Source organism: Oncorhynchus mykiss, chromosome 9, assembly GCF_013265735.2.
Source record: "Oncorhynchus mykiss isolate Arlee chromosome 9, USDA_OmykA_1.1, whole genome shotgun sequence".
NCBI classification, from domain to species: domain Eukaryota; kingdom Metazoa; phylum Chordata; class Actinopteri; order Salmoniformes; family Salmonidae; genus Oncorhynchus; species Oncorhynchus mykiss.
The window spans coordinates 79,042,347-79,070,344 of record NC_048573.1 but is presented as its reverse complement, the minus strand read 5'-3'; the positions used below and the strand labels follow the sequence as shown (position 1 = coordinate 79,070,344).

The window sequence follows — 27,998 nt, the reverse complement described above, 5'->3', positions numbered from 1 at the left end:
TGAACTGAATCCCCCAAAAACATTTCCACTGCATTTCAGCCCTGCCACAAAAGGACCAGCTGACATGTCAGTGATTCTCTCGTTAACACAGGTGTGAGTGTTGACAAGGCTGGAGATCACTCTGTCATGCTGATTGAGTTCGAATAACAGACTGGAAGTTTCAAAAGGAGGAGGGTGGTGCTTGGAATAATTGTTAATCTTCTGTCAACCATGGTTACCTGCAAAGAAGCATGTGCCGTCATCATTGCTTTGCACAAGAAGGGCTTCACAGGCAAGGATATTGCTGCCAGTAAGATTGCACCTGAATCAACTGTTTATTGGATCATCAATAACTTAAAGGAGAGCGGTTCAATTGTTGTGAAGAAGGCTTCAGGGTGCCCAAAAAAGTCCAGCAAGCGCCAGGACCGTCTCCTAAAGTTGATTCAGCTGTGGGATCGGGGCACCACCAGTACAGAACTTGCTCAGGAATGGCAGAAGGCAGGTGTGAGTGCATCTGCAAGGTGAAGACTTTTGGAGGATGTTCTGGTGTCATGAAGGGCAGCAAAGAAGACACTTCTCTCTTCTCTCCAGGACAAACATCAGCGACAGACTGATATTCTGCAAAAGGTACAGGGTTTGGACTGCTGAGGACTGGGGTAAAGTGATTTTCTCTGATGAATCCCCTTTCCGATTGTTGGGGGCATCTGGAAAAAAACTTGTCCGGAGAAGACAAGGTGAGCACTACCATCAGCGTCATGTGTCATGCCAACAGTAAAGCATCCTGAGACCATGTTTGGGGGTTGCTTCTCAGCCAAGGGAGTGGGCTCACTCACAATTTTGCTTATGCCATGAATAAAGAATGGTACCAACACATCCTCCGAGAGCAACTTATCAATCCCTTTTCCAGCATAATGGAGCACCATAAGGCAAAACTGATAATTATCTTCTTGGCGCACCCGTTAGCGAGATCATTTTCGTCAACATCTGCTGAATTGCAGAGCGCCAAATTCAAATTAAATTACTAAAAATATTTCATTTTCATGAAATCACAAGTGCAATATAGCATAACATAGCTTGTTACGTTGTTAATCCACCTGGCGTGTCAGATTTCAAAAAAGCTTTACAGCGAAAGCAAACCAAGTGTTTATGTAAGGACATCTCTCTCAGCAGACAAAACATTACAAACAGCTAGCAGCAAAGTAGATTGGTCACGAAAGTCAGAAAAGCAATCAAATGAATCGCTTACCTTTGATCTTCGGATGTTTGCATTCACGAGACTCCCAGTTAAACAATAAATGTTCCTTTTGTTCGATAAAGATTATTTTTATATCCAAAAACCGTCATTTGGTTGGCACGTTTTGTTTAGTATTCCACAGGCTCGTGCAGGTCACGACGGGCAGACAAATTCCAAATAGTTTCTGTAAAGTTCGTAGAAACATGTCAAACGTTTTTTATAATCAATCCTCAGGTTGTTTTTATCTGGACGGTAGCTTTTTCAATAGGGGAGAGAGAAAATATCTGCTCCAAGCTGTTGGCACAGGCAGTGTTGACCCTTCTTATTTAATACCTCTGTAATCCGCCCTGGCATACTTCTGGGCCACATCCTGACTGATGGCAGCCCATTGTCGCTCATTTTTCAGAATAAAAGGCTGAAACTATGTCGAAAGACTGTCCACAGCATGTGGAAGCCACAGGGAAAGGAATGTGGTTGATATCCCTTTAAATGGAGGGAAGGCATGCAATGGAACAGAGAGGTTTCAAAATAACTGCACTTCCTGGTTGGATTTTCCTCAGGTTTTTGCCTGCAATTTCAGTTCTGTTATACTCACAGACAATATTTTGACAGTTTTGGAAACTTGAGTGTGTTTTCTATCCTAATCTGCCAATTATATGCATATTCTAACTTCTGGGCCTGAGAAATAGGCAGTTTCATTTGGGTACGTTTTTCATCCAAACATCAAAATACATCAAAACATTAATATTTTGGGTCCATGTTCAGGAAACTCCCCAGACCTTAATCCCATTGTGAACTTGTGGTCAATCCTCAAAAGGCAGATGGACAAGCAAAGACCCACAAACTCCAAGCATTGATTATGCAAGAATGGGCTGCCATGTGGCCCAGAAGTTAATTAACAGCATGCCAGGGCGGATTGCAGAGGTATTAAATAAGAACTGTAACACTGTAAATATCGACTCTTTGCATCAACTTCTTGTAATTGTCATTAAACGCCTTTGACACTTATGAAATGCTTGTAATTATACTTCAGTATTCCATAGTAACATCTGACAAAAATATTTAGATGCACTGAAGCAGCAAACTTTGGAAATTAATATTTGTGTCATTCTCAAAACCTTTGGCCACGGCTGTACAGTAGCTGGATCTCCTCTTTTTTACATCTTTATTTAACCAGGTAGGCCAGTTGAGAACAAGTTCTCATTTACAACTGTGACCTGGCCAAGATAAAGCAAGGGAGTGAGACACAAACAACAACACAGAGTTACACATGGAGTAAACAAACATACAGTCAATAACACAATTGGGTGGATTGGGTGGGCTATTTACAGCTGCAGTGATCTGTTAGCTGTTCAGATAGCTGATGTTTAAAGTTGGTGAGGGGAAATATGAGTCTCCAGGTTCAGCGATTTTTGCAATTTGTTCCAGTCATTGGCAGCACAGAACTGGAAGGAAAGGCGGCCAAAGGAGGTGTTGGCTTTGGGGATGACCAGTGAGATATACCTCCTGGAGCGCGTGCTACGAGTGGGTGTTGTTATCGTGACCAGTGAGCTAAGGCGGAGCTTTACCTAGCAAAGACTTATAGATGACCTGGAGCCAGTGGTTCTGGCGACGAATATGTAGCGAGGGCCAGCCGACTAGAGCATACAGGTCGCAGTGGTGGGTGGTATATGGGGCTTTGGTGACAACGGATGGCACTGTGATAGACTGCATCCAGTTTGCTGAGTAGAATATTAGAAGCTATTTTGTAAATGATATCGCCGAAGTCGAGGATTGGTAGGATAGTCAGTTTTACGAGGGTATGTTTGGTGGCGTAGTTGGTGAACCAGACGAGGCGGTCATTAGAGAAACCAAGGCTCTTGAGTCTGCCGATGAGAATACGGTGATTGACAGAGTCGAAGGCCTTGGCCAGGTCGATGAAGACAGCTGCACAGTGTACTGGCGGTTATGATATCGTTTAGGACCTTGAGCGTGGCTGAGGTGCACCCGTGACCAGCTCGGAAACCGGATTGCATAGCGGAGAAGGTACGGTGGGATTCTAAATGGTCAGTGATCTGTTTATTAACTTGGCTTTCAAAGACTTTAGAAAGGCAGGGCAGGATGGATATAGGTCTGTAACAGTTTGGGTCGAGGGTGTCACCCCCTTTGAGAGGGGGATGACCGCGGCAGCTTTCCAATCTTTAGGGATCGAGGACGATACGAAAGAGGTTGAACATACTGGTAATAGGGGTTGCAACAAGGGCGGTGGATCATTTTAGAAAGAGGGTCCAGATTGTCTAGCCCAGCTTATTTGTAGGGGTCCAAGTTTTGCAGCTCTTTCAGAACATCTGCTATCTGGATTTGGGTGAAGGAGAAGCTGGGGAGGCTTGGGTAGTAGCTGCGGGGGGTGCGGAGCGGTTGGCTGGGGTTGGGGTAGCCAGGGTTGGGGAAGCCAGGAGGAAAGCATGGCTATCCATAGAGCAATGCTTATTGAAATTCTCGTTTATCGTGGATTTATTGGTGGTGACAGTGTTACCTAGCCTCAGTGCAGTGGGCAGCTGGGAGGAGGTGCTCTTATTCTCCATGGACTTTAGTGTCCCAAAACTTTATGGAGTTGTTTTGATTACTCTTGTATTGACTCAGTACAGTAGCTGTCTCTCCTCTTGTATTGACTCAGTACAGTAGCTGTCTCTCCTCTTGTATTGACTCAGTACAGTAGCTGTCTCTCCTCTTGTATTGACTCAGCAGTACAGTAGCTGTCTCTCCTCTTGTATTGACTCAGTACAGTAGCTGTCTCTCCTCTTGTATTGACTCAGCAGTACAGTAGCTGTCTCTCCTCTTGTATTGACTCAGCATCACAGTAGCTGGTTCTCCTCTTCTATTGACTCAGCAGTACAGTCGCTGGTTCTCCTCTTGTATTGACTCAGCAGTACAGTAGCTGGTTGTCCTCTTGTATTGACTCAGCAGTACAGTAGCTGGCTCTCCTCTTGTATTGACTCAGCTGTCTCTCCTCTTGTATTGACTCAGCAGTACAGTAGCTGTCTCTCCTCTTGTATTGACTCAGCAGTACAGTAGCTGTCGCTCCTCTTGTATTGACTCAGTACAGTAGCTGTCTCTCCTCTTGTATTGACTCAGCAGTACAGTAGCTGTCTCTCCTCTTGTATTGACTCAGCAGCACAGTAGCTGGTTCTCCTCTTCTATTGACTCAGCAGTACAGTAGCTGGCTCCTCTCTTGTATTGACTCAGCTGTCTCTCCTCTTGTATTGACTCAGCAGTACATTAGCTGGTTCTCCTCTTGACTCAGTAGTACAGCAGCTGGCTCTTTTGTATTGACTCAGTTGACTCTTGCTATCACTTAACCAGCAACAATGGCTGTATTCCAGCTTGTTGTAGTTCTAACATTCTCTCTCTCTCTCTCCCTCCCCAGTACCCCCTCCAGGGTGTAAAGCCACCCTATCAGAATGCTCCGTACGGACCAGGCAACACCCCTCTGTTCCAGAACCCCCCACCTCCCCTGCAGGACTGCAACGATTCACTGCCAGGGAAAATGGCCTTCACCGATTGGTCAGCTCCATATGACCAGGGAGGAAGTAGATTACCTAATCACCATGCGGCCGCTCCCTCTGGTCCCTCCCCGTCTCCTTCATCATCTTCTGATGGAGATGAACCAAACGACAGCAGCAAGTAAGATACACACACACACACACACACACACACACACACACACACAGTCACACACACACAGTGACACACACGCACACACACACAGTCACACACACACAGTGACACACGCACAGTCACACACACACCACACACACACACACACACAGTCACACACACACAGTGACACACACGCACACACACACAGTCACACACACACAGTGACACACGCACACACACACACAAACACAGTGACACACACACACCGTGATACAAACACACACACACACACAGTCACACACACACAGTCACACACACAGTGATACACACACACACACACAGTGATACACACACACACACACCGTGATACAAACACACACACACACACACACAGTGATACACACACACAGTCACACACACAGTGATACACACACACACAGTGATACACACACACACAGTGATACACACACACACAGTGATACACACACACACACACACACACACACACACAGTGATACATACACACACACACACACAGTGATACACACACACACACACACAGTGATACACACACACAGCGATACACACACACACACACACACACACACACACAGTGATACACGCGCACACACACACAAACACAGTGACACACACGCACACCGTGATACAACACACACAGACAGTCACCCACACACACACACAGTGATACACACACACACACACAGTGACACACACACACACACACAGTGACACACACGCACACAGTGATACACACACACACACACACACACACAGTGATACAAACACACACACATACACAGTGACACACACACACACACACACAGTGACACACACACACACACACACACACACACACACACACACACACAGTGACACACACCGTGATACAAACACACACACACACAGTCACACACACCGTGATACAAACACACACACACCGTGATACAAACACACACACACACACCGTGATACAAACACACACACACACACACCGTGATACAAACACACACACACACCGTGATACAAACACACACACACACCGTGATACAAACACACACACACCGTGATACAAACACACACACACACACACACAGATGCGCACACACACACACAGTCACACACACACAGTGACACACACACACACAGTGATACAAACACACACACACACACACACACACACACACAGTGATACACGCACACACACACACACACACAAACACAGTGACACACACACACCGTGATACACACAGTCACACACACAGTCACACACACAGTGATACACACACACACACACACACACAGTGATACACACACACACACGCACGCACACACAGTGATACACACACACACACACACACAGTGATACAAACAAACACACACACACACACACACACAGTGACACACACACACAGTGACACACACACACACACAGAGTGACACACACACAGAGTGACACACACCGTGATACAAACACACACACACACAGTCACACACACAGTGATACACACACACAGTGATACACACACTCACGCACACACAGTGATACACACACACGCACACAGTGATACACACACACACACACACATTGATACACACACACACACACACTCACTCAATACGGAAGTGGTCAGATGACGCAAATGCTACACTACAGGACTGTTTTGCTAGCAAAGGCTGGAATACGTTTCGGGATTCTTCCGTTGGCATTGAGGACTACACCACATCAGTCAATGGCTTCATCAATAAGTGCATCGATGAAGTCGTCCCCACAGTGACCGTACGTACATACCCTAACCAGAAGCCATCGATTACAGGCAACATCCGCTCTGAGCTAAAGTTGCTGCTTTCAAAGGGCGGGACTCTAACCCGGACACCTATAAGAAATCCCACTATGCCCTCCGACAAACCATCAAACATGCAAAGCATCAATACAGGACTCAGATTGAATCCTACACCAACTCCAATGCTCGTCGGATGTGGCAGGCATTGCGAACTATTACTGACTACAAAGCACAGCCTTGAGCTGCCCAGTGACACAGGCCTACCAGATGAGCTAAATGACTAATATGCATGCGTCTAGGCAATCAACACTGAAGCATGCATGAGGGCACCAGCTGTTCCGGATGACTGTGTGATCAAGCTCTCCGTAGCCGACTTGAGTAAGATCTTTTAAACAGGTCAACATTCACAAGGCCGCGGGGCCAGACGGATTACCAGGACGTGTACTCCGAGCATGTGCAGACCAACTGGCAAGTGTCTTAACTGACATTTTCAACTTGTCCCTGACTGAGTCTGTAATACCAACATGTTTCAAGCTAACTTCCATAGTCCTTGTGTCCAAGAACACTAAGGTAACCTGCCTAAATGACTACCAACCCGTAGCATTCATGCCCGTAGCCATGAAGTGCTTTGAAACAGAAACCATAGACCCACTCCATTCTGCCCCAACAGATCCACAGATGACATGATCTCTATTGTGCGCCACACTGCCCTCTCCCACCTGGACAAAAGGAACATCTATGTGAGAATACTATTCATTGACTACAGCTCAGCGTTCAACACCATAGTGCCCTCAAAGCTCATCACTAAGCTAAGGACTCTGGGACTAAACCCCTCCCCCTGCAACTGGATCCTGGACTTCCTGACGGGCCACCCCCAGGTGGTGAGGGTAGGCAGCAACACATCTGCCACGCTGATCCTCAAACACTGGGGCCCCTCAGGGTTGCGTGCTTAGTCCCCTCCTGTACTCCCTGCTCACTCATTACTGCATGGCCAAGCACAACTCCAACACGACTCCAACACCGTCATCAGGTTTGCTGATGACACAACAGGAAGGCCTGATCACCAACAACGACGAGACAGCCTGTAGGGAGGTGGTCAGAGACCTGGCTGTGTGATGCCAGGACAACAACCTCTCTCTCAACATGATCAAGACAAAGGAGATGGTTGTGGACTACAGGATAGGAGGACTGAGCACTCCCCCATTCACATCGACGAGGATGTAGTGGAGCAGGTTGACAGCTTCAAGTTCCTTGGTGTCCACATCAACAAACTATCATGGTCCAAAGGAATGCGCTGATACACACACAGCACACTAATACACACACACACACACACACACACACACACACACACACACACACAGCACACTAATACACACACACACAGATATGCCCACACACACACACACACACACAGATATGCCCACACACACACACACACACAGATATGCCCACACACACACACACACACAGATATGCCCACACACAGATACGCCCACACACACACATAGCACACTAATACACACACACACACACACAGCACACTAATACACACACACACAACACCCGGATACGCCCACACACACAGATACACCCACACACACACAGCACACTAATACACACACACAACACACTGATATGCCCTCACACACTGATACACACACTGATACACCCTCACACACACTGATACACCCTCACACACTGATATACACACTGATATGCCCTCACACGCTGATATACACACTGATATGCCCTCACACGCTGATACACACACTGATACGCCCTCACACGCTGATACACACACTGATACACCCTCACACACTGATACACACACTGATACGCCTACACACACTGATACACGCTGATACACACACTGATACACCCTCACACGCTGATACACACACTGATACGCCCTCACACGCTGATACACACACTGATACGCCCTCACACACTGATACACACACTGATACACCCTCACACGCTGATACACACACTGATACGCCTACACACACTGATACACGCTGATACACATACTGATACGCCCTCACACACTGATACACACTGATACGCCCTCACACACTGATACACACACCGATACACCCTCACACGCTGATACACACACTGATACGCCTACACACACTGATACACGCTGATACACATACTGATACGCCCTCACACACTGATACACACACTGATACGCCCTCACACACTGATACACACACCGATACACCCTCACACGCTGATACACACACTGATACGCCTACACACACTGATACGCCCTCACACACTGATACACACACTGATACACCCTCACACGCTGATACACACACTCATACGCCCTCACACACTCATACGCCCTCACACACTCATACGCCCTCACACACTGATACGCCCTCACACACTGATACGCCCTCACTCACTGATACACACACTGATACACCCTGATACACCCTCACACGCTGATACACACACTGATTCGCCCTCACACACTGATACACCCTCACGCACTGATACGCCTACACACACTGATATGCCCTCACACTGATATGCCCTCACACACTGATACACCCTCACACATTGATATACACACACTGATACACCCTCACACACTGCTACGCCCTCACACGCTGATACACACACTGATACGCCCTCACACACTGATACACCCTCACACGCTGATACACACACTGATACTCCCTCACGCTGATACACACACTGATACGCCCTCACACACTGATACACACACTGATACGCCCTCACACGCTGATACGCCCTCACACACTGATACACACACTGATACACCCTCACACACTGATACACCCTCACACGCTGATACACACACTGATACGCCCTCACACACTGATACTCCCTCACACGCTGATACACACACTGATACGCCCTCACACACTGATACGCCCTCACACGCTGATACACACACTGATACGCCCTCACACACTGATACGCCCTCACACACTGATACACACACTGATACGTCCTCACACACTGATACACCCTCACACGCTGATACACACACTGATACGCCCTCACACACTGATACTCCCTCACACGCTGATACACACACTGATACGCCCTCACACACTGATACTCCCTCACACGCTGATACACACACTGATACGCCCTCACACACTGATACGCCCTCACACACTGATACACACACTGATACGTCCTCACACACTGATACACCCACTAATACACCCACTGATACGCCCTCACACACTGATACACACACTGATACACACACTGATACGCCCTCACACACTGATACACCCTCACACACTGATACGCCCTCACACACTGATACACACACTGATACGCCCTCACACACTGATACGCCCTCACACACTGATACACACACTAATACGCCCTCACACACTGATACACACACTGATACGCCCTCACACACTGATACGCACACTGATACGCCCTCACACACTGATACGCCCTCACACGCTGATACACACACTGATACGCCCTCACACGCTGATACACACACTGATACGCCCTCACACGCTGATACACACACTGATACGCCCTCACGCTGATACACACACTGATACGGCCTCACACACTGATACACACACTGATACGGCCTCACACACTGATACACACACTGATACGGCCTCACACACTGATACACACACTGATACGGCCTCACACACTGATACACACACTGATACGGCCTCACACACTGATACACACACTGATACGGCCTCACACACTGATACGGCCTCACACACTGATACGGCCTCACACACTGATACGGCCTCACACACTGATACGGCCTCACACACTGATACACACACTGATACGGCCTCACACACTGATACGGCCTCACACACTGATACGGCCTCACACACTGATACGGCCTCACACACTGATACACACACTGATACGGCCTCACACACTGATACACACACTGATACGCACACTGACACGCCCACACTGATATACACACGGATACATACACCAGTACACCCTCACACATTGATATGTGGGCTTTTTTATAAAATGTTCTGTTCTTGTTTATTAATGTTCTGTATTATGTCATGTTTTAGTGTTTTGTGTGGATCCCAGGAAGAGTAGCTGCTGCTTTTGCAACAGCTAACGGGGATCCTAATGAACTACCCCGCATAAAATACTCACACACACACACACACTCATAGTTTATTCATGAAGGCCTGTGTGGCTTGACTCACCACTGTTACTGGTTTCACTGCAACCTGTTGTATGGTTTTGTCTCAGCTGCAACACCCTGACTCTCTCCCCTCCTCTCTCTCTCTCCCCTCTTCTCTCTATCTCCCCTCTTCTCTCTCTCTCTCTCCCCTCTTCTCTCTCTCTCCCCTCTTCTCTCTCTCTCTCCCCTCTTCTCTCTCTCTCTCCCCTCTTCTCTCTCTCTCTCCCCTCTCTCCTCTCCCCCGTGTCTTGCTCCTCTACCCTTCCCTCTCTCCCCTTTCCTCTCCTGTCTCTCCCTCTCTCCTCTCTCTTTTTCAGCCATCTGCCAGACAAGTCCTCCAGGTGGGACGATCCGTCCTGTCGAGGGGGCGGAGGGGATGGTTCCCACGGTAACATTCCATCGCTGTTGTCGATGGCGACGCGGAGTCACATGGACATAACCACGCCCCCTCTGCCTCAAGTCAGCGCTGAGGTGTTGAGAGTAGCGGAACACAGACACCGCAGAGGACTAATGTATCCAGAGATATACCACATACTGACCAAGGTAACAGACACAGAGGACTGATGTATCCACAGATATACCACATACTGACCAAGGTAACAGACACAGAGGACTGATGTATCCACAGATATACCACATAATGACCAAGGTAACAGACACAGAGGACTGACGTATCCACAGATATACCACATACTGACCAAGGTAACAGACACAGGGGACTGATGTATCCAGAGATATACCACATACTGACCAAGGTAACAGAGGACTGACGTATCCACAGATATACCACATACTGACCAAGGTAACAGAGGACTGACGTATCCACAGATATACCACATACTGACCAAGGTAACAGACACAGAGGACTGATGTATCCACAGATATACCACATACTGACCAAGGTAACACAGTGGACTGACGTATCCACAGATATACCACATACTGCCCAAGGTAACAGACACAGAGGACTGATGTATCCACAGATATACCACTTACTGACCAAGGTAACAGACACACAGGACTGACGTATCCACAGATATACCACATACTGACCAAGGTAACAGAGGACTGACGTATCCACAGATATACCACATACTGACCAAGGTAACAGAGGACTGACGTATCCACAGATATACCACATACTGACCAAGGTAACAGACACAGAGGACTGATGTATCCACAGATATACCACATACTGACCAAGGTAACACAGTGGACTGACGTATCCACAGATATACCACATACTGCCCAAGGTAACAGACACAGAGGACTGATGTATCCACAGATATACCACTTACTGACCAAGGTAACAGACACACAGGACTGACGTATCCACAGATATACCACATACTGACCAAGGTAACAGAGGACTGACGTATCTACAGATATACCACATACTGACCAAGGTAACAGAGGACTGACGTATCCACAGATATACCACATACTGACCAAGGTAACAGACACAGAGGACTGATGTATCCACAGATATACCACATACTAACTGACCAAGGTAACAGACACAGAGGACTGATGTATCCACAGATATAACACATACTGACCAAGGTAACAGAGGACTGATGTATCCACAGATATACCGCATACTGACCAAGGTAACAGACACAGAGGACTGACGTATCCACAGATATACCACATACTGACCAAGGTAACAGACACAGAGGACTGACGTATCCACAGATATACCACATACTGACCAAGGTAACAGAGGACTGACGTATCCACAGATATACCACATACTGACCAAGGTAACAGAGGACTGACGTATCCACAGATATACCACATACTGACCAAGGTAACAGACACAGAGGACTGATGTATCCACAGATATACCACATACTGACCAAGGTAACAGACACAGAGGACTGATGTATCCACAGATATAACACATACTGACCAAGGTAACAGACACAGAGGACTGACGTATCCACAGATATACCACCTACTGACCAAGGTAACAGACACAGAGGACTGATGTATCCACAGATATACCACTTACTGACCAAGGTAACAGACACACAGGACTGACGTATCCACAGATATACAATCAAATTTATTTTATATAGCCCTTCGTACATCAGCTGATATCTCAAAGTGCTGTACAGAAACCCAGCCTAAAACCCCAAACAGCAAGCAATGCAGGTGAAGAAGCACGGTGGCTAGGAAAAACTCCCTAGAAAGGCCAAAACCTAGGAAGAAACCTAGAGAGGAACCAGGCTATGTGGGGTGGCCAGTCCTCTTCTGGCTGTGCCGGGTGGAGATTATAACAGAACATGGCCAAGATGTTCAAATGTTCATAAATGATCAGCATGGTCGAATAATAATAAGGCAGAACAGTTGAAACTGGAGCAGCAGCACAGCCAGGTGGACTGGGGACAGCAAGGAGTCATCATGTCAGGTAGTCCTGGGGCATGGTCCTAGGGCTCAGGTCCTCCGAGAGAGAGAAAGAGAGAAGGAGAGAATTAGAGAACGCACACTTAGATTCACACAGGACACCGAATAGGACAGGAGAAGTACTCCAGATATAACAAACTGACCCTAGCCCCCCGACACATAAACTACTGCAGCATAAATACTGGAGGCTGAGACATACCACATACTGACCAAGGTAACACAGAGTACTGATGTATCCACAGATATACCACATACTGACCAAGCTAACAGAGGACTGATGTATCCACAGATATACCACATACTGACCAAGGTAACAGACACAGAGGACTGATGTATCCACAGATATACCACATACTGACCAAGGTAACATAGAGGACTGATGTGTCCACGGATATACCACATACTGACCAAGGTAACATAGAGGACTGATGTATCCACAGATATACTACATACTGACCAAGGTAACACTGATCCCTCTCTCCCTCTCTCTCTCCATCCCTCTCTCTCCATCCCTCCCTCTCTCTCCGTCCCTCTCTCCGTCCCTCTGTCCGTCCCTCTGTCCGTCCCTCTCTCTCCGTCCCTCTCTCTCCGTCCCTCTCTCTCCGTCCCTCTCTCTCCGTCCCTCTCTACATCCCTCTCTACATCCCTCTCTACATCCCTCTCTACATCCCTCTCTACATCCCTCTCTACATCTCTCTCTGTCCCTCTCTCTGTCCCTCTCTCTGTCCCTCTCTCTGTCCCTCTCTCTGTCCCTCTCTCTGTCCCTCTCTCTGTCCCTCTCTCTGTCCCTCTCTCTGTCCCTCTCTCTGTCCCTCTCTCTGTCCCTCTCTCTGTCCCTCTCTCCGTCCCTCTCTCTGTCCCTCTCTCTGTCCCTCTCTCCGTCCCTCTCTCTGTCCCTCTCTCTGTCCCTCTCTCCGTCCCTCTCTCTCTCTCCATCTCTCCGTCCCTCTCTCTCTCTCCATCTCCATCCCTCTCTCCCTCTCTCTCCATCCCTCTCTCTCTCTCCATCCCTCCCCCTCTCTCTCTCTCCCCCTCTCTCTCTCTCTCTCCATCCCTCTCAGGGAGAGATAAAGATGGCGGTGTGTATAGAAGATGATTGTAACAGTGAACTGCCTCCAGCCTCTCTGCTGTTCAGAGCAGCCAGACAGTACAGCTATGGGGTCCTCTTCAGCCTAGCCGAAACACACCGACGCCTCGAGAGACTTGCCATGCGCAACAGAGGACCCCTCGAAGGTGAGGGAAAGAAGGAAGGAAGGAGGGAAGGAAGTGAACAATTTAGTTTTGCTTGTCTTTTCCACTCTCTCTCTTTCTCTCCCTGGTTATTTGTCTTGTCTCTTTCTCTCCCTGGTTGTCATCGTCTTGCAGTTCCTCCAGTGATAGTGAAGGAGTGGTCCAGTGGGAAGTCGAAGTCGGCCCTGACCCCGGAGCTGGTTCCAGCGCTGTGCTTCAGAGAGTGGACCTGTCCTAACCTGCGGAGGCTGTGGCTTGGTAGAGCCAGTGAAGATCGCTCCCGGAGGACCAGAGCTTTCCTAGCCTGTCTGCGCTCTGACTGTCCTGCCTTACTCAACCCTGCTCAGGTCCCACAACACCTTCTGCTCATGTGCTGCGTGCTCAGGTGAGACTGGAAGGGTGTGAGAGGTGTGTGTGTCTGTGTACCACGTGTGTGTGCTGCGTGCTCAGGTGAGACTGGAAGGGTGTGAGAGGTGTGTGTGTCTGTGTACCAAGTGTGTGCTGCATGCTCAGGTGAGACTGGAAGGGTGTGAGAGGTGTGTGTGTCTGTGTACCAAGTGTGTGTGCTGCGTGCTCAGGTGAGACTGGGTGTGAGAGGTGTGTGTGTCTGTGTACCACGTGTGTGTGCTGCGTGCTCAGGTGAGACTGGGTGTGAGAGGTGTGTGTGTCTGTGTACCACGTGTGTGTGCTGCGTGCTCAGGTGAGACTGGAAGGGTGTGAGAGGTGTGTGTGTCTGTGTACCAAGTGTGTGTGCTGCGTGCTCAGGTGAGACTGAAAGGGTGTGAGAGGTGTGTGTGTCTGTGTACCACGTGTGTGTGCTGCGTGCTCAGGTGAGACTGGGTGTGAGAGGTGTGTGTGTCTGTGTACCACGTGTGTGTGCTGCGTGCTCAGGTGAGACTGGAAGGGTGTGAGAGGTGTGTGTGTGTCTGTGTACCACGTGTGTGTGGTGTGTTAAGGTGTGTGTGTGTGTGTGTGTTAACAGGTATATGATGCAGTGGCCAGGTGGTCGTATTCTACAGAGACATGAGTTAGATGCCTTCCTGGCCCAGGCAGTCTCTAACCAGCTCTACGAACCAGACCAGCTACAGGAACTGAAGGTACAACACACACTAGACACAGCCAACACTGCTGGACCAGGTCCAGTTTGAAGGTACAGCTGGTTCCTGAGCACTTCCCAGAGGGAGCCATTGCTGGAGACCTGTTGGGGATAGCTGTGCCAGTATGCTACAGGTTAAGGACAGCCCATCATATCTTTGAGCATCAACTGCACCTCTGGACCCAATAGTTTGAGTCACGGAGTGAGGAGGAGAGGAACCGTTTCCTGCACATTCTAGAAGAGAGGGACCCGATGTTAGTTGCCCACTTGTACATGGGTGTAGCTGGGTCAGCAGGGAGAAGAGAGAGACGAGGAGTCGGTGGTAGACAGTTGATGAAGTGGTACATAGGGGAGCATATGTGTGGGAACGAGGAGATATCTGTGGCGAGGAGCGTTGCGGCAGGTAGACAAGCGGTTAAAAGCGTTGGGCCAGGAACCAAAAGGTTGCTGGTTCGAATCCCTGAGCCACCTAGATGAAAAATCTGTCCATGTGCCCTTGAGCGTGGCACATAACCCTAAATGCTGCTGTAAGTCGCTTTATATAAGAGCATCTGCTAAGTGACTAAAATTTGAAATTACTAATTATTATAATAACCAAAAAAGTGTTAAACAAATCAAAATATATTTTCTTCAAAGTATCCACCCTTTGCCTTGATGACAGCTTTGCACATTCTTGGCATTTTCTCAACCAGCTTCACCTGGAATGCTTTCCCACCAGTCTTGAATTAGTTCCCAAGACTCATCCCAAACCATCTCAATTGGGTTGAGGTCGGGTGATTGTGGAGGCCAAGTCATCTGATGCAGCACTCCATCACTTGGTAAAATTGCTCTTACACATCCTGGAGGTGTGTTTTGGGTCATTGTCCTGTTGAAAAACAAATGATAGTCCCACTAAGAGTAAACCAGATGGGATGGTGTATCGCTGCAGAATGCTGTGGTAGTCATGCTGGTTAAGTGTGCCTGAATTCTAAATAAATCACTGACAGTATCACCAGCAAAGCACCCCCAAACCAAACCATCACCTCCGCTTCACGGTTGGAACCAAACCATCACTTCCGCTTCACGGTTGGAACGACACCATCACCTCCGCTTCACGGTTGGAACCAAACCATCACCTCCGCTTCACGGTTGGAACCAAACCATCACCTCCGCTTCACGGTTGGAACCAAACCATCACCTCCACTTCACGGTTGGAACCAAACCATCACCTCCGCTTCACGGTTGGAACCAAACCATCACCTCCGCTTCACGGTTGGAACCACACCATCACCTCCGCTTCACGGTTGGAACCACACCATCACCTCCACTTCACGGTTGGAACCACGCCATCACCTCCGCTTCACGGTTGGAACCAAACCATCACCTCCGCTTCACGGTTGGAACCACACCATCACCTCCGCTTCACGGTTGGAACCAAACCATCACCTCTGCTTCACTGTTGGAACCACACCATCACCTCCGCTTCACGGTTGGAACCAAACCATCACCTCCGCTTCACGGTTGGAACCACACCATCACCTCCGCTTCACGGTTGGAACCACACTATCACCTCTGCTTCACGGTTGGAACCACACTATCACCTCCGCTTCACGGTTGGAACCAAACCATCACCTCCGCTTCACGGTTGGAACCAAACCATCACCTCCGCTTCACGGTTGGAACCAAACCATCACCTCCGCTTCACGGTTGGAACAACACCATCACCTCCACTTCACGGTTGGAACCAAACCATCACCTCCGCTTCACGGTTGGAACCACACCATCACCTCCGCTTCACGGTTGGAACCAAACCATCACCTCCGCTTCACGGTTGGAACCAAACCATCACCTCCGCTTCACGGTTGGAACCAAACCATCACCTCCGCTTCACGGTTGGAACCAAACCATCACCTCCGCTTCACGGTTGGAACCAAACCATCACCTCCGCTTCACGGTTGGAACCAAACCATCACCTCCACTTCACGGTTGGAACCAAACCATCACCTCCGCTTCATGGTTGGAACCAAACCATCGCCTCTGCTTCACGGTTGGAACCAAACCATCACCTCCACTTCACGGTTGGAACCAAACCATCACCTCCACTTCACGGTTGGAACCACACCATCACCTCCGCTTCACAGTTGGAACCAAACCATCACCTCTGCTTCACGGTTGGAACCAAACCATCACCTCCGCTTCACGGTTGGAACCAAACCATCACCTCTGCTTCACGGTTGGAACCAAACCATCACCTCCACTTCACGGTTGGAACCACACCATCACCTCTGCTTCACGGTTGGAACCAAACCATCGCCTCCACTTCACGGTTGGAACCACACCATCACCTCCACTTCACGGTTGGAACCACACCATCACCTCCACTTCACGGTTGGAACCACACCATCACCTCTGCTTCACGGTTGGAACCAAACCATCTCCTCCGCTTCACGGTTGGAACCAAACCATCACCTCCGCTTCACTGTTGGAACCAAACCATCACCTCCGCTTCACTGTTGGAACCGTGAAGTGGTCCTCATGAGAGCCAGTTTCATCATAGTGCTTGATGGTTTTTTGCGGCTGCACTTGAAGAAACTTTCAAAGTTGTTGAAGTTTTCCGTCTTGTCTGACCTTCATGTCTTAAAGTAATGATGGACTGTCATTTCTCTTTGCTTATTTGAGCTGTTCTTGCCATAATATGGACTTGGTATTTTATCAAATAGGGCTATCTTCTGTATACCACCCCTACCTTGTCACAACACAGCTGATTGGCTGAAACACTTTAAGAAGGAATTAAATTCCACTAATGAACTTTTAAGAAGGCACACCAAAAATATTTTCAAAACTAAAAGCATTGTATTTGGGACAAATCATTCACTAAACTCTGAACCTCAACTGAATCTTGTAATGAATAATGTGGAAATTGAGCATGTTGAGGTGAATAAACTGCTTGGAGTAACCCTGGATTGTAAACTGTCATGGTCAAAACATATTGATACAACAGTAGCTAAGATGGGGAGAAGTCTGTCTATAATAAAGTGCTGCTCTGCCTTCTTAACAGCACTATTAACAAGACAGGTCCTACAGGCCCTAGTTTCTACCTTCTTAACAACACTATCAACAAGGCAGGTCCTACAGGCCCTAGTTTCTACATTCTTAACAACACTATCAACAAGGCAGGTCCTACAGGCCCTAGTTTCTACCTTCTTAACAACACTATCAACAAGGCAGGTCCTACAGGCCCTAGTTTCTACCTTCTTAACAGCACTATCAACAAGGCAGGTCCTACAGGCCCTAGTTTCTACCTTCTTAACAACACTATCAACAAGGCAGGTCCTACAGGCCCTAGTTTCTACCTTCTTAACAACACTATCAACAAGGCAGGTCCTACAGGCCCTAGTTTCTACCTTAACAACACTATCAACAAGGCAGGTCCTACAGGCCCTAGTTTCTACCTTCTTAACAACACTATCAACAAGGCAGGTCCTACAGGCCTTAGTTTCTACCTTCTTAACAAGGCAGGTCCTACAGGCCCTAGTTTCTACCTTAACAACACTATCAACAAGGCAGGTCCTACAGGCCCTAGTTTCTACCTTCTTAACAACACTATCAACAAGGCAGGTCCTTCAGGCCCTAGTTTCTACCTTCTTAGCAACACTATCAACAAGGCAGGTCCTACAGGCCTTAGTTTCTACCTTCTTAACAACACTATCAACAAGGCACCCATACAAACCCCACCAGACATGCCACCAGAGGTCTGTTTAAACTACTAATACACAGCTCAGACACCCATACATACCCCACAAGACATGTCACCAGAGGTCTCTTCACAGTCCCCAAGTCCAGAACAGACTATGGGAGGTGCACAGTACTACATAGAGCCATGACTACATGGAACTCTATTCCACAGTACTACATAGAGACATGACTACATGGAACTCTATTCCACAGTACTACATAGAGCCATGACTACATGGAACTCTATTCCACAGTACTACATAGAGACATGACTACATGGAACTCTATTCCACATCAGGTAACTGATGCAGCAGGAGAATCAGATTTAAAAAAACTGGTAAAAATACACCTTATGGAACAGCGGGGACTGTGAAGCAACAAGGAACAGCGGGGACTGAAGCAACAAGGAACAGCGGGGACTGAAGCAACACGAACATAGGCACAGACACATGGATAGACACATGATAACATACGCACTATACACAAACGTACACATGGATTTTGAGTTGTAGATATGTGGTAGTGATGGGGTATGGGCCTGAGGGCACACAGTGTGTTGTGAAATCTGTAATGAATCTAATGTTTTTAAAATGATATAACTGCCTTTACAGGACCCCAAGAAGAGTGGCTGCTACCTTGGCAGGAACTAATGAGGATCCATAATAAACCCCAGGAAGAGTAGCTACTGCCTTGGCAGGAACTCATGGGGGTCCATAATAAACCCCAGGAAGAGTAGCTGCTGCCTTGGCCGGAACTAATGGTGATCCATAATAAACCCCAGGAAGAGTAGCTGCTGCCTTGGCAGGAACTAATGAGGATCCATAATAAACCCAGAAAGAGTAGCTGCTGCCTTGGCAGGAACTAATGAGGATCCATAATATACCCAGGAAGAGTAGCTGCTGCCTTGGCCGGAACTAATGGTGATCCATAATAAAACACAGGAAGAATAGCTGCCGCCTTGGCAGGAACTAATGGGGATCCATAATTAATACAAATACCAAATACCTGTTAATTGAAATGCATTCCAGGTGACTACCTCGTGAAGCTGGTTGAGAGAATGCCAAGAGTGTGCAAAGCTATCAAGGCAAACGGTGGCTACTTGAAGAATCTCAAATATAAAATACATTTTGATTTGTTTAACACTTTATTTGGTTACTACATGATTCCATGTGTAATTTCATAGTTGTGATATCTTCACTATTATTCTAGAGAATAGTAAAAATAAAGAAAAAACCTAATTCTAAAACTTGTGTGAACAAAATAAAAATATCTTGTGTGTTCTCCTTTGTCCTGAGTTGAGGGGTCCGTACGTTCTCCTTTGTCCTGAGTTGAGGGGTCCGTACGTTCTCCTTTGTCCTGAGTTGAGGGGTCCGTACGTTCTCCTTGGTCCTGAGTTGAGGGGTCCGTACGTTCTCCTTGGTCCTGAGTTGAGGGGTCCGTACGTTCTCCTTTGTCCTGAGTTGAGGGGTCCGTACGTTCTCCTTTGTCCTGAGTTGAGGGGTCCGTACGTTCTCCTTGGTCCTGAGTTGAGGGGTCCGTACGTTCTCCTTTGTACTGAGTTGAGGGGTCCGTAAGTTCTCCTTTGTCCTGAGTTGAGGGGTTTGTGCGTTCCCCTTTGTCCTGAGTTGAGGGGTCCGTACGTTCTCCTTTGTCCTGAGTTGAGGGGTCCGTACGTTCTCCTTTGTCCTGAGTTGAGGGGTCTGTGCGTTCTCCTTTGTCCTGAGTTGAGGGGTCTGTGCGTTCTCCTTTGTCCTGAGTTGAGGGGTTTGTGCGTTCTCCTTTGTCCTGAGTTGAGGGGTCTGTGTGTTCTCCTTTGTCCTGAGTTGAGGGGTCTGTGTGTTCTCCTTTGTCCTGAGTTGAGGGGTCCGTACGTTCTCCTTTGTCCTGAGTTGAGGGGTCTGTGCGTTCTCCTTTGTCCTGAGTTGAGGGGTCTGTGCGTTCTCCTTTGTCCTGAGTTGAGGGGTCCGTGCGTTCTCCTTTGTCCTGAGTTGAGGGGTCTGTGCGTTCTCCTTGGTCCTGAGTTGAGGGGTCCGTACGTTCTCCTTGGTCCTGAGTTGAGGGGTCCGTACATTCTCCTTGGTCCTGAGTTGAGGGGTCCGTGCTTTCTCCTTGGTCCTGAGTTGAGGGGTCCTTACGTTCTCCTTTGTCCTGAGTTGAGGGTTTTGTGCGTTCTCCTTTGTCCTGAGTTGAGGGGTCCGTGCGTTCTCCTTGGTCCTGAGTTGAGGGGTCCGTACGTTCTCCTTTGTCCTGAGTTGAGGGGTCCGTACGTTCTCCTTTGTCCTGAGTTGAGGGGTCCTTACGTTCTCCTTTGTCCTGAGTTGAGGGTTTTGTGCGTTCTCCTTTGTCCTGAGTTGAGGGGTCCGTGCGTTCTCCTTGGTCCTGAGTTGAGGGGTCCGTACGTTCTCCTTGGTCCTGAGTTGAGGGGTCCGTACGTTCTCCTTTGTACTGAGTTGAGGGGTCCGTACGTTCTCCTTTGTCCTGAGTTGAGGGGTCCGTACGTTCTCCTTTGTCCTGAGTTGAGGGGTCCGTACGTTCTCCTTGGTCCTGAGTTGAGGGGTCCGTACGTTCTCCTTGGTCCTGAGTTGAGGGGTCCGTACATTCTCCTTGGTCCTGAGTTGAGGGGTCCGTGCTTTCTCCTTGGTCCTGAGTTGAGGGGTCCGTACGTTCTCCTTTGTCCTGAGTTGAGGGGTTTGTGCGTTCTCCTTTGTCCTGAGTTGAGGGGTCCGTGCGTTCTCCTTTGTCCTGAGTTTTGGTGGTCCCTGTAGGGTGTGTCCCTGGTTAGACTGTCTGATGGGTGTGTGTCCCTGGTTACACTGTCTGATGGGTGTGTGTCCCTGGTTACACTGTCTGATGGGTGTGTCCCTGGTTAGACTGTCTGATGGGTGTGTCCCTGGTTAGACTGTCTGATGGCTGATCCTTTAGGGTGTTTCCCTGGTTACACTGTCTGATGGCTGATCCTTTAGGGTGTGTCCCTGGTTACACTGTCTGATGGCTGGTACTTTAGGGTGTGTCCCTGGTTACACTGTCTGATGGCTGGTCCTTTAGGGTGTGTCCCTGGTTACACTGTCTGATGGGTGTGTGTCCCTGGTTACACTGTCTGATGGGTGTTTCCCTGGTTAGACTGTCTGATGGCTGGTCCTTTAGGGTGTTTCCCTGGTTAGACTGTCTGATGGCTGGTCCTTTAGGGTGTGTCCCTGGTTACACTGTCTGATGGGTGTGTCCCTGGTTAGACTGTCTGATGGCTGGTCCTTTAGGGTCTTTCCCTGGTTAGACTGTCTGATGGCTGGTCCTTTAGGGTCTTTCCCTGGTTAGACTGTCTGATGGCTGATCCTTTAGGGTGTTTCCCTGGTTAGACTGTCTGATGGGTGTGTCCCTGGTTAGACTGTCTGATGGGTGTGTCCCTGGTTAGACTGTCTGATGGCTGGTCCTTTAGGGTGTTTCCCTGGTTAGACTGTCTGATGGCTGATCCTTTAGGGTGTTTCCCTGGTTAGACTGTCTGATGGGTGTGTGTCCCTGGTTACACTGTCTGATGGCTGGTCCTTTAGGGTGTGTCCCTGGTTACACTGTCTGATGGGTGTGTCCCTGGTTAGACTCTGATGGCTGATCCTTTAGATCCAGCAGGCCCTGTGAGGTCACATTCTTCACAGCATCCAGCCTAGCTGACGTCATGCGTTTTTCTGGGGGGGGAAATCCTTTGTATTTTTTCTCTGGCCTCCATTGATTTAGTCACCCTAATTCTGACCATCCTACTCGGGTAATAACTCCAATAACTTTGGAATGGATTATGATAGCGACATGAGGTTTGGAACATTGGTTTTCTTAGAGGATTATCTGCACAGTTAACATTTACCCATTGGTCAAAAGATGCGTTTTTGATTGGACACATTATTTAATGTGTGTCTGTAGGTGGAGAAGGTAGATGGTCGGGGAGTGCAGCTGGCGTCTCTCTTCATGGCGGGCGTGGACACGGCTCTGTTGGTCAACGATGTGTGTGGTCAGCCGTTACCATGGGAACACTGCTGCCCCTGGGGCTTCTTCGACGGGAAACTCTTCCAGACCAAACTGGCCCGTGCCGCTCGAGACCGCCAGGCTCTGCTCGACATGTGTGAAGGACAGGTCGGTCGGGGGGGGGGGGTTGGATGGCCATTGTCCCCCATGAGACAAATTACTTTCTGTGACCCATGTAAAAGGCTAACTCGACTTCTGGGATTTATAAGTATATATCATTTTTTCTGTCCAACAGGAGGAGCTGGTGTCTCGTGTGGAGAAGATGCGTCAGGCCATCCTAGAAGGCATCAACTTCTCTCGTCCTCCTCCCCCTCCTCCTCCTCTCCCCCCTCCTTCCTTCCTGCCCCCTCCCCCCTTCTACCCTCTGCCTCCCCTCTACCCTCCCCGACCGATGGGCAACATGCCACACCACCACCCACAACATCCTCACCCTCATCACCACTCACACCCAGCCCAGCATAGACCCAGAGCCTTCCCAGGTGAGCATCTCACACACACACACACACACGTTCACAAGTGCACACACATATCCAATAGTTGGTGTTGGATCCAAGACGCTGAGGCGTTGGTGTTGGATCCAAGACGCTGAGGCGTTGGATTAAGTTGCCGGTGCTGGATCCGGGGCGCCGGTGCTGGATCCGGGGCGTCGGTGCTGGATCCGGGGCGTCGGTGCTGGATCCGGGGCGTCGGTGCTGGATCCGAGACGCCTAGGCGTTGGTGTTGGATCCAAAACGTTGGTGTTGGAACCTGAGACGCCTATCCGTTGGTGTTGGATCCGAGGCATTGGTGTTGGATCCAAGACGCTGAGGCGTTGGTGTTGGATCCGAGACGCCTAGGCGTCGGTGCTGGATCCGGGGCGCCGGTGCTGGATCCGGGGCGCCGGGGGTTGGATCCGGGGCGCCGGGGGTTGGATCCGGGGCGCCGGGGGTTGGATCCGGGGCGCCGGGGGTTGGATCCGGGGCGCCGGGGGTTGGATCCGGGGCGCCGGGGGTTGGATCCGGGGCGCCGGGGGTTGGATCCGGGGCGCCGGGGGTTGGATCCGGGGCGCCGGGGGTTGGATCCGGGGCGCCGGGGGTTGGATCCGAGGCGCCGGTGTTTGGATCCGAGATGCCTAGGTGCCGGTGTTGGAACCGAGACGCCTAGGCGTCGGTGCTGGATCCTGGGCGTCGGTGCTGGATCCGGGGCGTCGGTGCTGGATCCGGGGCATTGGTGTTGGATCCAAGACGCTGAGGCGTTGGTGTTGGATCCGAGACGCCTAGGTGCCGGTGTTGGAACCGAGACGCCTAGGCGCCGGGGGTTGGATCCGAGGCGCCGGTGTTTGGATCCGAGACGCCTAGGTGCCGGTGTTGGAACCGAGACGCCTAGGCGTCGGTGCTGGATCCTGGGCGTCGGAGCTGGATCCTGGGCGTCGGAGCTGGATCCTGGGCGTCGGAGCTGGATCCTGGGCGTCGGAGCTGGATCTGGGCGTCGGAGCTGGATCCTGGGCGTCGGAGCTGGATCCTGGGCGTCGGAGCTGGATCCTGGGCGTCGGAGCTGGATCCTGGGCGTCGGAGCTGGATCCTGGGCGTCGGAGCTGGATCCTGGGCGTCGGAGCTGGATCCTGGGCGTCGGAGCTGGATCCTGGGCGTCGGAGCTGGATCCGGGGCGCCGGTGCTGGATCCTGGGCGTCGGAGCTGGAACCGAGGCGTCGGTGCTGGAACCGAGGCGTCGGTGCTGGATCCGAGGCGTCGGTGCTGGATCCGAGGCGTCGGTGCTGGATCCGAGGCGCCGGTGCTGGAACCGAGGCGTCGGTGCTGGATCCGAGGCGTCGGTGCTGGATCCGGGGCGCCGGAGCTGGATCCGAGGCGCCGGTGCTGGATCCGAGGCGCCGGTGCTGGATCCGAGGCGTCGGTGCTGGATCCGAGGCGTCGGTGCTGGATCCGAGGCGTCGGTGCTGGATCCGAGGCGCCGGTGCTGGAACCGAGGCGTCGGTGCTGGATCCGAGGCGCCGGTGCTGGAACCGAGGCGCCGGTGCTGGATCCGAGGCGTCGGTGCTGGAACCGGGGCGTCGGTGCTGGATCCGGGGCGTCGGTGCTGGATCCGGGGCGCGGAGCTGGATCCGGGGCGCGGAGCTGGATCCGAGGCGCCGGTGCTGGATCCGAGGCGCCGGTGCTGGATCCGAGGCGCCGGTGCTGGATCCGAGGCGCCGGTGCTGGATCCGAGGCGCCGGTGCTGCATCAGAGACGTCGAGGCGTTGGTGCTGGATCCGAGGCGTCGAGGCGTTGGTGCTGCATCCGAGACGCTGTTCGTGCACCAGGAAGTTTGATGTTCTATCTGCACTTTTCTAACAGATAACAAGCACACTTTTATCTGTCTTTTAATGAGCAGGTCTGCAGTCGATCCCCCCCCAGGGAGGGAAGTTGGAGATAGCCGGAATGGTGGTGGGGCAGTGGGCCGGGAACAAACCACTGCGTGGCAGAGGGGGATTCAACATGCAGGTGGTGTCAGTCGGGGCTGGGAGAGGGTAAGACACTGCTGCTGCGCTCTAAATTAATACTCCATACTTACTTGTGTCTAATATGACTTTTTACTAATCGCTCTCTCCCCCGTCTCTCCAGAAGGGGTAAGGACATCCCAGTGAAAGGAGGGCGAGGAGGTAAAAAGGTGACTGCCAACAGAATAAAGGTTTGACATCAGAATAAGGTCAAGCCATAGAATAAGCGGTGTGTTGTCACACTAAATGTAAAGAGACCGTTAGATGTAGTTTTAAAAAAGCATTAACTCTTTCTCTCCTTCCCTCCAGACCTCACCCCCTCCCCCCTCCACCAGTCCCCCCAAGTCCTCTGAGGGTGAGGGTCTTAACTCTGGGGGTGTGGCCCAGAAGCTGAACGGCAGCCCTGCAGCCTCCGCTATTGGCCAGCCTTTGGATCTTCCCCCACTGGCCCAGCCAAACCCGTGTGCCTTAGCCAGCAAAGACAACCAATCAGAGGAGGCCCCTTGTTGCCTTGACAGCTGTCCTTCAGACGGAATGTAACGAAGGAGAATTGACTAGGCTTTCCCAGAATGCACCAGGGTGTTCTGAAAGTGCCGTCTGTGTTCCACTGCCTTCCCCTGTCTGTTAGCCTCGCCCACCAACACACCAACCAGGAAGTCAGAGAGGGGGAGGTGCTCTGCTCAATCAGTGGATTTGATTGAGGTGTTCCGCTAGCCTTTCCCCCCCTCTCTCTGCTTCTTTGTGTGATTGGTTCGGCAGAGCAGTAAGCCCAACCCCTTGATTTTGTCATGTTTTATTTTAACGATGAGAGGTTTTTCTCCATGAGTCCATTTTGTCTAAGCCCTGCCCCATAAAGCCCTGCCCCCATGGCTGTTGTAGCCCCAGCACACTGTCTCATGTTGTAATGATCCCTCCCTAGTGTTAAAATTGATTGTGAATTGAAATGGGATGATGTGATCTACACTCCCCTACCGCGGTCCGCACAGTTAGACTTGAACTACAGTGTTTAGTAGTAGTAATAGTGGGTTTACACACACAGTAACGTTGACACTAAACACACACTGTTGGCCAGTCTGTTAGTTCCTCGGTTTGGTAGCCATTAGAGGTGTGTAAAGGTATAGTTGCCCAACCCAGCCGTGTTGAGACCCCCTGACCACAGATGTAAACTGTTGCCATAGGGACCTCATGGCAAGCGGTGTTCCATGTGAGGTCAGAGAGGAATAGAGAAAGGAGGAAGACATGGGCGTTTGCTAAATCCCCCAATACACCACCGATAATGATCTATTAGCATCAACCGCGCCTCTAACCTCCCCGCCAGACCCATCTGTATTAGCTACGCTGCGTTGTGTTGCTAATCACAACACTACCTAGGGCGGCAAGTAGCCTAGTGGTTAGAGCGTTGGGCCAGTCACCGAAAGGTTACTGGATCAAATCCCAGAGCTGACAAGGTAAACATCTGTCGTTCTGCCCCTGAACAAGGCAGTTAACCCACTGTTCCCCAGTAGGCCGTCATTGTAAATAAGAATTTGTTCTTAACTGACTTGCCTAGTTAAATAAAGGTTACATTTAAATATAAAATATTACCCTGAGCGTCGGTGTGTTAGCATAGCTTAGCCCCTTCAGTAGCATTTGCACCGCTAATGCGTTAGCATGCTAACGTAGGCCAGACCCTTGAATAACATTAGCACTTACGTTAATATGCTAGCATGCTAATTTAGCCTAGCCCAGCCGTGTTGAGACCCCCTGACCGCAGATGTATGTACGCACCTTAACCTGATGCTCCAACGTATGGAAGCTCTTACCCCTATATTATATTACTGCATTATCCCCTATGCTCTTATTGTATATCCCAATGGGGAGCACTTACTAATGTTGCATTCGTTGTGATTATTAATGAATTGACAGTCTGTCTGAGAGGGTTCCCCTGTGACCTAGGACATTTCTTTTACCTCTAACTTTAGACATTAGACACCTTTAGAGACTTCTTTTGTACGTTAATATACCCCTGTTAACAATAGCTGTTTAAATGTGAGCAGAGTGGTCTTCAGAAGAGTCCCACTGGATCCCCTTGCAGGTTAAAACACAGTCAGGACAAACATGGTGCCACATCAGGTGTTAGAGGTCAGATTGCTGCCCCTCTGACTGGCACCGCGTCTAAATTGGCACCCTATTTCCTACATGGTGCACTACTACTCCTGTTCATCAGAAGCAGTGCATTA

At 50.0% G+C, this 27,998-nt stretch overlaps 1 protein-coding gene across 2 annotated transcripts in view; it reads left to right on the top strand.

Annotated features, from left to right (window-relative positions):
* The window catches only part of LOC110532860 (constitutive coactivator of PPAR-gamma-like protein 2), a 52,187-nt gene extending 24,835 nt beyond the window's left edge, over positions 1-27,352 (top strand). Inside the window, exons 7-16 of one of the 2 annotated variants that reach the window (XM_036989151.1) lie at positions 4,620-4,876; positions 11,167-11,392; positions 14,320-14,491; positions 14,624-14,873; positions 15,471-15,585; positions 23,205-23,414; positions 23,542-23,785; positions 25,674-25,809; positions 25,904-25,970; positions 26,089-27,352. In XM_036989151.1, the coding sequence (XP_036845046.1) occupies positions 4,620-4,876; positions 11,167-11,392; positions 14,320-14,491; positions 14,624-14,873; positions 15,471-15,585; positions 23,205-23,414; positions 23,542-23,785; positions 25,674-25,809; positions 25,904-25,970; positions 26,089-26,319 (1,908 nt within the window). In that variant the 3' untranslated portion in view covers positions 26,320-27,352. The remainder of the gene's footprint in view (positions 1-4,619; positions 4,877-11,166; positions 11,393-14,319; positions 14,492-14,623; positions 14,874-15,470; positions 15,586-23,204; positions 23,415-23,541; positions 23,786-25,673; positions 25,810-25,903; positions 25,971-26,088) is intronic. The other variant, XM_036989152.1, reaches the window with a different exon arrangement.
* The last annotated feature ends 646 nt before the right edge of the window (positions 27,353-27,998 follow it).